Here is a 13,805-nt window from a genome sequence, read left to right on the forward strand (position 1 = left end):
GGCAGTTCCCCACCCCAGAATGAAATGCTAAAAGCCATGACAAGACAGCATCTACATTACCATTCTACTGCTAATCACTGTTGAAATAATGTGGTTAATCTAGGGCTACACTTACGCAAGTCTGCCTGAATAATGTTCCTTTTTCTCAGTCTTCTCTTTCTGAGATGACAAGGCAGTAGAACGTGCAAGTGATTCATGTTCATGTATTCCCACTCATAGGGTCTTCAAGTAAGAATGCAAAAAAGCGATCTTTTCTTCATGTACTTAGACATTAAACACTACACTTAAAAACATATACAAACATATATATACACACCATACAACACATGTACGGTCTTAAATGTTAACTGTTGTGCAAATATTAGATTAAAAAAAAAAAAAAAAAAAAACATGACTGTTTTTGTTCCCTCGCTATGAATATTCAGATAGTATTTTTGTTAGTAAGCCATGCTTATCTAATGTGGACTTACGAACAAATATGCTAAGCATTTTCATGATTAGCTAAAAGCAAAACCAATAAACCTTTGGTGTCAAGACGTAATTTCAGGAATAGCACTAATGATATAAAAGTGAGAGTTATAATGGCACAATGCTATCTACATTTTTCTTTTTTTCTAAAATTTGTTGTGAAGGGCTGACCTTAAGAACAAATTACACAAATGCTTCCAATTCCTGCAAAAATGCAGATCTTCTAAAATAATGACTGTCATTAAAATTTTACTGACACAATGTCCCCTGATATCAACGCACATCTTCCAGCAATATTCAGCATTCCTTCACTGCATCACCTCATCTGGCTCTCTGTACACTGTGCCTAGCCATTCACCGTCACTAGCAGAACCCCTCACAAACACAACAAAGCTGGTGGCCACTGGACGACCATGAGTATAAATGCATTTTAAGTAGCAGTTTTCTGCAGGTATGTAAATAAATGGATCTTATCGACAGCCTATAGTGTGAGTTCGGTTATAATTAAAGAGTACTACCGGGACCACTATCTAAGTGAAGCTGCAGCCTGCAATCCTTTAGATTGATAGTCATAGAAAGTGTGTGTTGCAACACCTATGACTCCAAACACTTCATGATTCAGGATTGGGTGAGAATTGTCCCGCAAATTCTTCGTTTTGCGTGAAGGAGAGTTTATGAAGGGCGGTTCGATTCTTATTGTTAAACTACGATATTATCAAATGTTGTTCTCTAGTTAGTCAAAAAGTGTTTCAAAATTTAAAAAGTGTTACACTCGGAGCTACAAAAATGCCTTTAAGTTAATATATTAATATTTTCATAAATTTAAATCATTAGCTTGTGTAGCATACAGTACATCAAGGGTTTATCATTCCATGGCCTATGTTATACAAAACAGTACAGTAACGTTCAGTCAATTTACATTCGCCACCAATAAAACAGAACCCTACAAGCCTGAGAATTCATAAATATCGGATTTAGACACATTTTAAATTCTACCACGCACTACATTATGTCGCACACCTAGAAACGACGTTCTTCAACAATCTGCTCAGAGCATAAAACCAATGTTATTACCGGACGACCTCAGGTCCGGTGTCAACCGACCAGTCTACTCCACTCAAATGTTATGGCAATCATCCATCGACCATCCAGCACCAGCTACTTAAAAGCACACATACCACACCGCCTCAAGAAGACCAAGATGCAGGGCCCTGAACTTCACCCTCCGTGGCCACCCTGCCCCTTGAAGTATGGCTTCTCATTTTATCTGCTTACTGGCACTTTGTTTAACTCTGTATAACAGGAGTATGACGATGGCTTCTTGTTCCTTCAAAACGAAGGTTGAGCTGGCAGACACAGACAAGATTTTTAATTCTTTTTTTTTTTTTTTCTTTTGGGAGGGCGCTGATGGACGTACGGTAAACATCCTGTCTGGATCTCTCCTAGCAGGGCGCTAACTTCAGTAGCCGGGAAGCCGACGGCAGTGGGGGAGGGGGGGGGGGGGGGGGTCCGACGCGAGCTTCAGTGGGCTCGCGAGCTCCAGGGCTGGCTTCAGTTCCACGCACACAGGGCAAACCCAGCCAGCAGAGGGAGGAGGTTGACCAGCAGCAGCCACAACGTCACCACCAAGCTGGAAGAGCTCGAACAAGGGTCTGAAAACAACGGGAAAGCAATAAAGATAGTGTTAAAAGTGCCTGGTAAGAACATAATGGAGAAGAAAAACCTCATGCTGGATAATTTACTCCAGTGCAGAGCCTAAGTAACCTTATATTTATATTATTACGATCTTGATTTCTGTTTCACAATATTGCAACTAGTATATCCTGCCTTACATAATGACAGACATTACACATTATTGACAGTCAGTGCAGATCAGTCATCACTCAAACACTGAAATAGGAATGTTGTGTCACTGTGATATGCTGCGTTTAGATGACTGAGTGTAGTACAGTTCTACATAAACAAGACCAGGTCAAAACCTAGTATATGGATGGATCCAACACACTTCATCCGGCCGACCAACGGTGTCACTTCGTAACTCGGCCGACCAATGGTGTAACTTCATCACTCAGTGACTCAGTCACAGACATTCGAGTTTATAGGGCTGGCGCTGTAGCGGCCCAGCCAAAAAAAAACATGCACATGCAGCAGCTGCAAGCTGGAGTTGAACATTTGAAATCCACCGACACTCAGTCAGCACACTCGTGTTAACCAGCTGTGGGAGCGTAGGTATACTGGCAAACCTCCACCGTGCGTGGCTGGGCATGATTTTGGGCGCGGCGAGTGGCGTCACTCAGACTAACCGATGGGGGTTCTCCTGGAGGCGTTGAGGGGCGGGAGCTGGTGCGGGAGCGGGCAGGTGCCGCAGAAGTCGGAACAGGCCGGGCAGACCAGCGTCCCGCTGTACACCCATTCGCCCATGCGCACGTTGACGTTCAGGAGCTGGCCTGCGTGGGCGCACCAGAAGGGCGTGTCCCGCACCCACACCGTCAGACCCGTGGCGGAGCAGGAGACCTGGCGGGAAGAGGCCACGCCCAAATCAAACATCGGCACGTCAACCCCTTAAAGGAACGGATTCGTTTTTCTCGCCATCTTGACTGGCACCGGTTTGTATCTAATCGCTACATAAATCATTAGCCCAGCTGCACCAGTAAAACGGATGCTTTGTTTCAGATGTGGCAGCGTACGGGTGAACTATGGAACTTGTTTCTGAGTGAATTACACTCATAAGACACTGGATGAGTAGAACCAAGTCAGTAATAACTGCTTTTTGTTCATTCCACAGTAGATTTCATAATGAACTGAATTAAATGGGATGTATGCCTGTATGAACTTGTGCTGGAAATATTAAATTCGGTTTCCTTACTCTAGCAGAAAATTTGCATACAACAATGGAATAATGAAAAATGGACAGTTCAGCATCTATGAATCTGTTCAGACAGCGAGCGGTGTTAAACTGTAAGGCCGAAGCTTCTGCTTTCCAGACGTCTGCATGAGGAACTGAAAGAGCCAGAAGACCTCAGACACGTGACTGTCTTGGGAGGGGGGGTTGCTGGGGAGCTTAGCGGTCTACGTTTTCCGTTTCACACAACGGCTTTGCACCGCGGTGTCGCTCTGCGCTCGACTCGTCTTGCCTTGTAGCAGCCGCTGCCCCAGTCGGGATAGGTCATGCGCGTGGCGCACTGCTCCATGACGAAGGGCGACCTCTGATAGACGCACACAGAATCCGGGCCGTACTCCTCCGCCCCATAGTTCCTCCACAGATCTGTCAGGAGCAGCATTAGCAAGTCAGATACACCACATGGCCAAATGTATGTGGACACACTGACATCCAACATCTCATCCAAAAAAAGTGGGTATTAATATAGAGTTGGCCCACCCTTTATACTAGATGTTGGGAGCATTGCTGCAGGGCTCTGTGCAGGCCAGTCAAGTTCTATATGGATCTATTTTCTACATGAACCTGACTGTGGCTTTGGGGCATTGTCCTGCTGAAACAGGAAAGGGCCTCTTCCCCAAAATATTGGGGAACCACAGAATTGTCTAGGATGTGATTGTATGCTGCAGCATTAAGATTTGTCTTCACTGGAACCAAGTGGCCTAGCTCATACCATGAAAAACAGCCCCAGACCAAGGCGTGTCCAGATACTTTTTCGTCATACAGTGACACGTCATACCATGATAACTGGCCGGTGAACAAAAGCTAATGCTAATGTTGAAAAACCGTAATGCACACTGTGCGCCTGAAGGGGGCGCTGGCGTCTCACCGGGCTGGTTCTCCAGCACTCTGCAGTTGGAGCTGCGGTGGTAGGCCCCGCTCAGATGCCAGCTGAACTCCTGGCTGAAGGGGCAGTAGTCGGCGATCTCCACCGCGCCGCCGTAGAAGGCCAGGTCCCTCTGGGCGACGCCCGCGACGTGGTCAAAGTACTGCGCGATTAGGAGAAAGCGTTCAGACACACGGCCCGTTTTCATGCACAACACCGGCAGAGGAAGGAAAGCCTTACCAGCTTAACAAACACTACACACTGACAAAACAACTCGGAAGGCATCACTGACAGGAAACTATATTCAATATTAAAATATTACCTACAATCTTTAATAATAGGTCTGTATAAATGATGCCACGACTACAGAAAGAAATATTTCTCAAGTAAAATATTGTTTCAGGTGTATAATACTTTACGGACTAAGCTTTCCAGTCACTAGCTACATTCAAATGTCAAGATGTCACATGAAATGATAGCTGTCATATAAAGTTAAACACATACACAATTACTATTAATGTCAAGCTTTAAAATGCATGTTCATTCAGTGTGTACTGTCAATTACAGTCAGAATAGTATTGCCTTTTCAATACATTAGACTTTATATTTAACCATTTAGCAAATGTGCTTATCCAGGTCAAACTACAAAAGTGTACACAAAAAGATAAGGCAAAGACCAAGAATGATATCAACCTATCAGTATCACAGCGGATAATAAGGCATTGCATAACTTTATGACATAGGTCCATATAGTAAGGGCAAGAGGGAGACTGTGGATGTACTACTGTGAGCAGCAAACTGATATCAATTTTAAAGCAGCAAAACGGGGACAGTCAACGCAGAATTCATGAGTTCAGGCTCTACTGAACCAACACTTTTTCCCTTAACCCTTTACTGTGTAAGATTACAACTATGTGATTGGAATGTTCTTAACTGAACATTCTAATGGTGATGTCACAATCACAGCTGGTAATTCAAAGCAATGGAATTGTACAACACTGACGGGGGGGGGGGGCAGGGCATTCAAGAAAAACCTGCTTGTCAAAGGGTGAAAAGTGCTTGTGCGCACACACTGTACCTGGAACTCCAGGGGCAGCTCCTGGGGGTACTTCTGCAGGTTGCAAACGGCCACGGCCAGCTGGTCCTGCCTGCAGGTGAGCTGGAGGGGCGTGGTCCTCACTGTGTCACAGTACGGGCTGAGCACCCGCCTACTGTCCGCACAGGACAACACGGGTCAGCCGGGACGCCACAGACTGAGCATCCGCAAACGGGCAACCCGTCAACCCACCCAGAACCAGCAAAGCAGCTGCGGCTATCGTTGGATCAGCGCTAGGAATTCAACCTGGGGACCGATACTGTGTTGCTGTATTAGAACCGTTTTCTTGTAACCCCAGAGCTTAAATTCTCAGTTCCAATACAAGTGTGCTCACATGGAAGAATAACAACAAATGGAAATACCTGGGAATCAGTGTGCTGAAACACTAAAAAAAAAAAAAAAACTACAATGCTATAAACAGTATGGCGCCCCCTGCTGGCTGCCTCTGTGCAGCGGCTTACTTCTGACGCTGCTGGTCCATCCAGTACTTGCAGCTTTTCATCACAAAGTCGCATCCCATGCCCCGACCCCAGTCCAGCCTCTCCGACAGACTGTAGTTGGCTCTGTACCACCTGTACACACAGAGCGACACGTTACCATCATCATCATCATCACCACGACCCACTCACACAATCGCGTTTAGCAGGCTTAAGAGTCTACACAAGGGGGAGCTATTAGCATGCAAAGTACCAGACACTGTCTGTCCTTGTTACTTGAATAAACATAAACCAAGTTTGCCAACTAACTACATTATGTGATCATAGTGTCTGAAGGCAATGCAAATAGTCAGCTAACAAACTTAGAAAATAGTTAGAAAATCTTTCTGCTCACAAAACCATTTCAAATCCTTACTTTTACATCACTTGGGTTTTCCCTCACATTTTAACTTGAGGGACCCCAGGGTCATCTACCATCTACTGCAGAGATTTTGGTTTTAGGATTACCAAAAAAATCCAGAATCACCAAAAGAAAAAAAGACAATCTTACCCAGTGTCTTCCATTATAGCCAGTGTAATCCTGGAAAACACTCTGTTCTGTGTGTGAGATCCTGTCATGGCTTCATTCTGATAAAAAGAGAGAAATGAGAGAGAGAGGAGACTTTCAGAAATCCTTACTTTTTTGGCTTTCACGTCACACAAATTCCTGGGCAGCTCTCCAGTATTTCTCTCCAGTGACTTAATTACATTGGTGTAGCACTGAGTGACAGTGCACCTTTATTCCTGTATTCTATAAGCCCCAGACATACACAGACACCCGCTTTTCCCCCATTTGGTTCAAACTCCTGTTTGAACATAACTGCTGAGCCACCTGCTGCCATGTAGCGAGGGCAGAAGCAGAACCACCCCTCCTGCTTCCACTCCAGAGAGAGAGAGAGAGAGAGAGAGCCATGAGGAGATGGGTAATCTAGAGACACCTGGTGGCAGAACACAGGTAGTGCGAGGAGGACCTTACGCAACGACAACCCAGGGAATCCCAGCCAACTCAAACCCAGCCTACCCGCGCAGAAGCCAACTGCATCCAACCGCTGCAGATTTCCAGTCACAGTCCGATATTATCATATCCCAGATTCAAACCAACCATGTCAAGGATATAATGCTCAGTCTTTACTGAAAGTGCACGCCTTTACTGGCAGAGGACCCAGTTCTAACAGGACTACCACCACAAGGGAATGATCAGTTAAATCTGGGGGGTTAAGACCTGTAAAGGCATACTGTGCAGGCTTTTTAGCATTGCTGTGCTCCTGTCCTTTATTTTTATATCTCTGTTCTTCCACAGTCGCCATTGAGGAGAAGCAGTTCCAAGGTTGACTGGTTTTTGAACGAGCCCTGGCGGCTGGGTGTGCTGCTTTGCTGTACTCTGCAGCAGCGAGCTTGCTACAAACACTCTGCTGAAACCCGATTCATACCGCTACAGGCTCCGTAGGCACACCCACTCCTCCCCACACAGAAAAGAGCATCACACCCAGAAACGTCCCCAACACACCTTAATTAAGACACACAGGTGGTGGAGCATGAATTAAGCAGGTGTGTGCAAAAACAGAGATTGCCAGCGCATCATAGACATGTCGCAGCATGGTCACTTCATAGTATTTAAGGTAAAAATCCAGCCTAGTATGTCGTTAAGATCACAACCGTCCCTCCACTCACCTCCAGCAGTCTCTTCTCCCAGTGGTTGAACTCGGTGCCAAGGCCTCCCTGGTTCTCCAGCTCCATGCCCTCCAGGATGGGGCAATCGAAGTGCCGGCGGGCCTCCTCCTGAGAACAAGAGCCACAGCATCAACAGAGCCACAGCTTCAATCAACAGAGCCACAGGTTCAACAGAGTAACTGGTTCAATCGACAGAGCCACAGGTTCAATCGACAGAGCCACAGGTTCAATAGAGCGTCAGCTTTCAACTGCTGTTCAAGTCAGTCAGTCAGGGAGCACGCACGCACGCCCTATTGCCTCATACGTTACAGCTTCGACTGAAGGTACTGCAATAGAAAGCAACTGCACCATACCAGGTCAGAGAGCACTGGCTGGCACCAGCCAGCACTAGCCTGGACCAAGCTCAAACTGTAATCTGTACCTTTTTTTTCCCTTCTGTCTGTGATTTGTAAAATGTAAAAATGAATTTGTGATAAAAGTTGCGAAAACAGAACCAAGAACAGAAATACACATCCCTTACCACCACTCGGGGAGTCACTAGAAGGTGAACTTCATGCCGGAGCATCCTGTTTCCACGGATGTCCCACAGCCTGGATGCTTTCCGTACCACTTTATCACTCCACTGGTACAGGCCCAAACTGCACCAAGAGCACATTCCACACTCAGCTGTCTGGCACACGACTCGGAAGAGCTGCCTCGTGTTATTACACGTTAAAGAGAAATTCTATCTGTACAGGAAACACCACTTACATTCCTGTCTAGAGCAGTAGGACAACACACTGCTTTCATTTACGAGTCTATAGTTATTAGTCTATTATAATACATTACAAATCAAATATTACAAGCAAAGCATTAAATGGACGATAAACAGTTTTCACTATTAAACATGACTATTAAACATTTTGGGATTGATAAAGCACAGCGTCAAATGATTTTTAAATGCACACATTCAACTCAATAAATATTTTAATATGCCACGACATCTTCATAATAAATTTTTAAAAAATCTTTGCCCATAATACTCACATTATGCCATCCACCGATGACCAATAACAGTGCAGTTAAACAGAAACACATACAATCACCACTTTCCCATACCTCTCGTTGAAAGGCGGTAATCCACTAGCATATCGCTGAGTCAAAGGCTTCCCGTTGTCATCATGATAAAATGCAAAAAGCCCTGCGGAAAACCCCTATTTTCAAGAGAAAAATGAAAGAATATTCTGCAATTACTCTAATAAGGACGATGAAAGAGGCTTTCAAGGATTCATATTCATTTCTAAATGCAAATTTTACGATGTATATGAATTCCAGCATGAATGTGTGCATGAATGCGTGTGGCGAATGGTCTTACCAGGGCGTGAATGATCTCGTGTTTGACAGTGGACAGCATGCCCACAAACTCCTGAGGCTGGGTTGAGATCATACTTGGGCAAAGGTTTGCATATCCAGCGATGGGTCTACATAAGAGCAGAGCATGGACAAATATGAGAAACTCCAATTCACACACATTGCATGGCGCATAATAAAGTTCACAGTTTGTGTAGAATAAAACACACATACAAATAATACAAATACGTAAATGTACACACAGCCTGTGGCAGCAGACACTGTTGATGACCAGCTTTAGTCAGAAGGCAGTGATGCGGTCGAAAGCATTCATTTTCAAGTACGGCAGATGTGAGCATGCTGCAGTGTGGAGCGGGCACACAGTGAGAGTGGCAGAGGGAGCTGGTTGTGGTGGAGCGGGCACACAGTGAGAGGGGCAGAGGGAGCTGGTTGTGGTGCAGCGGGCACACAGTGAGAGTGGCAGAGGGAGCTGGCCGTGGTGGAGCGGGCACAGTGTGTGGAGCGGGCACACAGTGAGAGTGGCAGAGGGAGCTGGTTGTGGTGCAGCGGGCACACAGTGAGAGTGGCAGAGGGAGCTCCAGCGCTTACCGGTCCAGCTCGGACTCCAGCTGGCAGTAGGCGGCGTAGGCCACAATGTTCTCCTGGCCGCAGCGGTCCGTGGTCACCCCGCTCACGTACAGCACAAAGTCCGCCCCCTCCACCCCCTCCCCGCTCGGGGGCCCTGCCGGACCGCACGACCGCCCCAACTCGCTGCACACCTTGCATTGCTGGAGGAGGACACACAACGTCACTGTCGCAGATTACCGAGGAGGTGAAGTCACCATCTCCAATGAATTACTAGTGTCAAGGTGTCCGGACTGCCTAAACTAAAAGGTAACCAGCGACAACTGTGCACGTGGCAGTTTTTACTAATCCGCATTATCCCCCAATCCCAATGGCTGATCCAATTAAGTGCTGCAAGATTTAAAACACAAAAAAAAACAGAAGGCTTTATGACAGACAAACGATATGTAACAGCATGGGCTTAATTCGAATGCACCCCAGCAAAATAAATATGCATTTAGGCCTTTTTTTTCCCCCCCTTCTTCAAGTACAATTTTTTTAAGTATACCTGAAACATACGACTGACCTGTAAATGTTCTTCAGGGACGATGACGGGTCCACATTTGGTGACATCAGCACAAGCTCCCTGGCAGTAGCGGTGTGGATCATCTTTCTTCCGCAAATACTGGTTGGTGGCACATTGCCTTTGCAAAAGATCACCTCCGTCAGCAAGGCTTACGGAAACGAGATGACATGCGCACCTACAGCTGGCTACTGATAGGATTAGCAGACCAGGCCAACGCTGTCTAAATGCTCCAATCACTGCTGAACGAGTGCATTCGAGACAGCTTAAAGAGATCATCAAAATGACCTAAGTTAGAACTAATAACCATCTGGTGGCACTGTATGGACATACAGTTACATGTTTTTGAAAACGATGTGACAGAGAGCACGAAAACCAACAGCGACAGCCCTCTGACATGAATACAAAGATCACACATGAGATGATGCTTAAGCCCCAAAAAGAAACTCACACATACATATACTGCTAAACTTTCAGGACAAAGCATCATAGCACTTTGACTGAATGTTTATAAAGAGAACACTATTGCCCTCTATACAGAATATACAATAAATATATCAGACTAATGATAAATATAATAAATTCTTATATCCAAATTGATGTGTGAATCCTTTACTGTACACACAAAAGATGTAGCCTAATATTTCAGAGATTTGCAAACTGGCTGCATTTGTAAAACAATTATACATATCACAAAACAATGATATACACACAAACCAACTACAAACGCCTGCACATTGTTTCACACAGGCAATATGACACCGTACGCAACACTACCTGCTAAGAAGCACAGGGCCAGTTTGCCTTCGAACTCTAAATGTCTTCTGAAGATAGTCAATCGCTTGTGGAAACAGTTTCTCCTGTACACAAAAGACACGGATGAGCCACCATAGACGCGTCGAAATTAAAAATAAATGCTTCAATAAACACCCCGTTTTCTATTCCTAGATTGAAACAGGGATACAAGAAAGAGTAGTGTACACATTTTCCATTAATTGCATGGGTTTACTGAAAGCAAATACCTCTTGTCAAAAACATAAAATTTCAGTAAAATTGGTACCTAAGCTTTAATGTAACAATATTAATCGTTTTACACATGAAAGTTCTCGTCAAGAACGTAGTATTCCACAGCCCAATTGGTACATACGTTTTCAACTAGCCAAATTAATAATTTTGAACATAAATTTTAATACCTTCACAAGTCTTCTTTTCTCTGAATCCAACCTAATGAAAGCAAAGGAAGAGTTAAGGTTGCCATGTAAATTAAGCAAGATTAAGTTCTGAATCAAAGACGGTGCTACTCAAGTGCAAAATGGTTAGGAATATTTGGGCATATTGGTAACTGTGGAGCTAGGTGATTAACCAAATTACTTACTCTTCCAAACTTGAATCATAAGTGATTTTTATTTTGAGTTGCTGGTCAATACTTCTTTTAGATATTCTCTCTGACTTCAAGTAAACTTTGTGGACGACCTATGGTGGGAAAAAAGAATGAGTTATGTTTTTTTGTATTTCAAAACATCAGCTACTAGTCAAGTTAGCAGCACTGATACTTTGTCCAAAGGTCCATTTAGAATGACGACGTTACAGTTGAAACAGATTCTGATTATTACATTACAAGCAAGGACCATGCAAAACTGGCAACAAGAATATGAACTGTAACGTAGCTAGCAAACTGATACAATCAGAGGGCTACATAGATTGTTTGCTTACAGTGAAATTCAGATAGCCGTGGCTTGTTATATCGCGGCTATAACACGGGTTATGAGCGGTAGTTTAGCTTTGCTAATTAAGAGCAATCCTCCATATTCTATTTCGCTGGTTAAGCAAAGGAATAACTTAACGTTAAGATAGCTAACTAAGAATTAAATAATCAGTGAATAAATATGACACCAGTACTTCATCATTTCCCTAGCTGCTGCTAGAAAGCAGCAAAACGAGTGTCAATTCATATTTCGTTTACCTAACTAGCTACCTTACAAGCTTGTGCTATATTATGATAGTAAAATTCAGTAACGGTAACGGTAGCCAACGCAGTATAAGATAGCTAGCTGCCTAGCTAACTATCGATAGGGAGGTAAGATTATGCTAGTGCTAGTATCTGCTATTACTACCCAACTACCAATATACACCATTTTATGCAAGAGCACTGCGTTAATTGTAACGTTAACGATACTGTCACGTTAATCAAACCAGGAAAAGTGATGAGATTGAGAGTATCGATTCGGATACTGCTAACGCGATAACGCCACAAGCTAGCCAGCTAACTAGCTAGTTTCCAATTAGCCAACAGTAAGCAAGATGGATAGCAATGTTCTGTCGTAAAATTACCTCCGATTGAGAGGGTACTTTGTGTCTACAAGTGTGACTATGTACAAACAGGACTAGAAGGGAAAAAGTACAAATCCGGCAGAGTGATCCAAACAGCTTCCACCAACAGCTCAGTCTCGTCGCCATCATATGTGACCAGAATATGCTGGCAAACCCGCGACGTCGATACCAGTGATTCGCTTGCTACTGCCGCACAGCCAAAGGCTATTGCATTCATAGCTAACTATCGGTTTAAAATATAGAAAGAAAACAACACCCTCAAAAGTAGCCACGCAACACAACGATAAATGAGCACAAAAATATCTTCCATCCTATTCAGACCCAGGATTTTGTATAGAACGTCACTTCCTTAACAACCGTAACCTCCTCTCATCCTGGTAACGAGCGTTGATCCTGGATTATCTTTGTAAACTCATTTCGTTTGTATTAGAGTTGGCTATATATCGTTGTTGTAAACTGACAATGGCTTCAAGATTTAATGAGTGATGGCGTCTTCTTTTAACTTTAGATGTCTAATTTACGTGGCTCAGGAAGTAACGTTGGTATACCTGCACATGTATCTTGGAAGCGGTGAAGGCGTCCGGTCTAAACCGTCGGGCGTTGCCAAACAAATGTGAACGAATGGTATATTGCTAACTAGATAGTTGACTAAAACAAAATAAAAACCTAGTATATCAGTTTTACTGCAGCACGGTCTAGGCCTAGATACATCCAATCAGATTTCCACCAAATAGCCCACTTTCTGAAACCGTAATCAAACAACTGCTACTGGATTCAGCTATTTATTACTGAAAGGTGTTTTCTTTAATGTTGTAGCATTTCCTAAATGAAAGCTCTCTTCAACCATGCTGAAACAGAAAACATAAAGCATGCCATACTTAGAACAAGAAAGGACGTTATCACCGTCACAGAAATGTAGCAAACACATACCTGAAAGATTAGATTTCACACACCTGAAAAACAGATGGACTGGGAGCGTCTAAAAAAGTAATTTCATGTAATGAATTTAAGATCAATGATTCATCGCGTCCACGTGGGGGCGCATAAACACCAGCAGTCTGAATAACTCGAACAGTTTGAATGACGCTTTCATGTTTTCTTGGTAACTTCAATAGCCCGAAGACAGACTACGTAGGTCAGTTAGCACCTCTAAACTATGCCTTTACATCAGACAAAAGGTCAAATACCTTTGTATCTCATAATTTTTTTAAATCACAAAAATGAACCTATTTTGATATTAAAATTGGCATTAAGACTACGGACCCCCAACTGCAGAATCTATAAAGGCCATATCCATAAAGACATATTAACTAGCTGTTGGGCACTCACAATCATGATGCTTCCTAATACGTCAGATACAGTTTTCTCCAGTGAACTAAATTGGGTGAACGCAATGTTGCAAACACACCCGCTGATATAGAACGAGCTGCACCTTATTGCTGAGATCTAATGACCTCATAGAATTTCAATTACCTAATTACCCAGCTGAGACAATCAGAGTGGTAGGGTATTTAAAGTCTAGA

At 43.9% G+C, this 13,805-nt stretch overlaps 1 protein-coding gene across 3 annotated transcripts; it reads right to left on the reverse strand.

The window, feature by feature from the left end:
- Nucleotides 1-1,859: 1,859 nt before the first annotated feature.
- On the reverse strand, nucleotides 1,860-13,738 carry lmln (leishmanolysin-like (metallopeptidase M8 family)). Of its 3 annotated transcripts, none has more exons than XM_035409205.1 (17): nucleotides 13,612-13,738; nucleotides 11,327-11,424; nucleotides 11,145-11,175; nucleotides 10,729-10,811; nucleotides 9,955-10,072; nucleotides 9,414-9,592; nucleotides 8,830-8,935; nucleotides 8,574-8,668; nucleotides 7,996-8,113; nucleotides 7,476-7,583; nucleotides 6,316-6,392; nucleotides 5,790-5,900; nucleotides 5,311-5,443; nucleotides 4,236-4,395; nucleotides 3,603-3,733; nucleotides 2,772-2,982; nucleotides 1,860-2,120 (listed from the first exon to the last, which is right to left on the reverse strand). In XM_035409205.1, the coding sequence occupies exons 1-17, from the start codon at nucleotides 13,615-13,617 to the stop codon at nucleotides 2,020-2,022; spliced, it is 1,866 nt and encodes a 621-aa protein (XP_035265096.1). In that variant the 5' UTR covers nucleotides 13,618-13,738; the 3' UTR covers nucleotides 1,860-2,019. The 3 variants fall into 3 exon arrangements, with proteins under 3 accessions (XP_035265096.1, XP_035265095.1, XP_035265094.1); XM_035409204.1 differs by lacking the exon at nucleotides 13,612-13,738 and adding an exon at nucleotides 12,283-12,740 and having other exon boundaries at nucleotides 5,311-5,440; XM_035409203.1 differs by lacking the exon at nucleotides 13,612-13,738 and adding an exon at nucleotides 12,283-12,739.
- Between the last annotated feature and the right edge of the window lie 67 nt (nucleotides 13,739-13,805).

The sequence above is a fragment of the Anguilla anguilla genome, chromosome 3, assembly GCF_013347855.1.
Source record: "Anguilla anguilla isolate fAngAng1 chromosome 3, fAngAng1.pri, whole genome shotgun sequence".
Lineage (NCBI taxonomy): Eukaryota > Metazoa > Chordata > Actinopteri > Anguilliformes > Anguillidae > Anguilla > Anguilla anguilla.

Excerpts from the sequence above, each read along its gene's own strand:
- lmln (XM_035409203.1), bottom strand. The coding sequence starts at position 12,411 with ATGATGGCGACGAGACTGAGCTGTTGGTGGAAGCTGTTTGGATCACTC. Across the intron at positions 10,812-11,144 it reads AGAAAAGAAGACTTGTGAAG|GAGAAACTGTTTCCACAAGC; the intron begins GTATTAAAATTT and ends TTTTGTGTACAG. Across the intron at positions 8,114-8,573 it reads TTACCGCCTTTCAACGAGAG|TTTGGGCCTGTACCAGTGGA; the intron begins GTATGGGAAAGT and ends CTCTTGGTGCAG.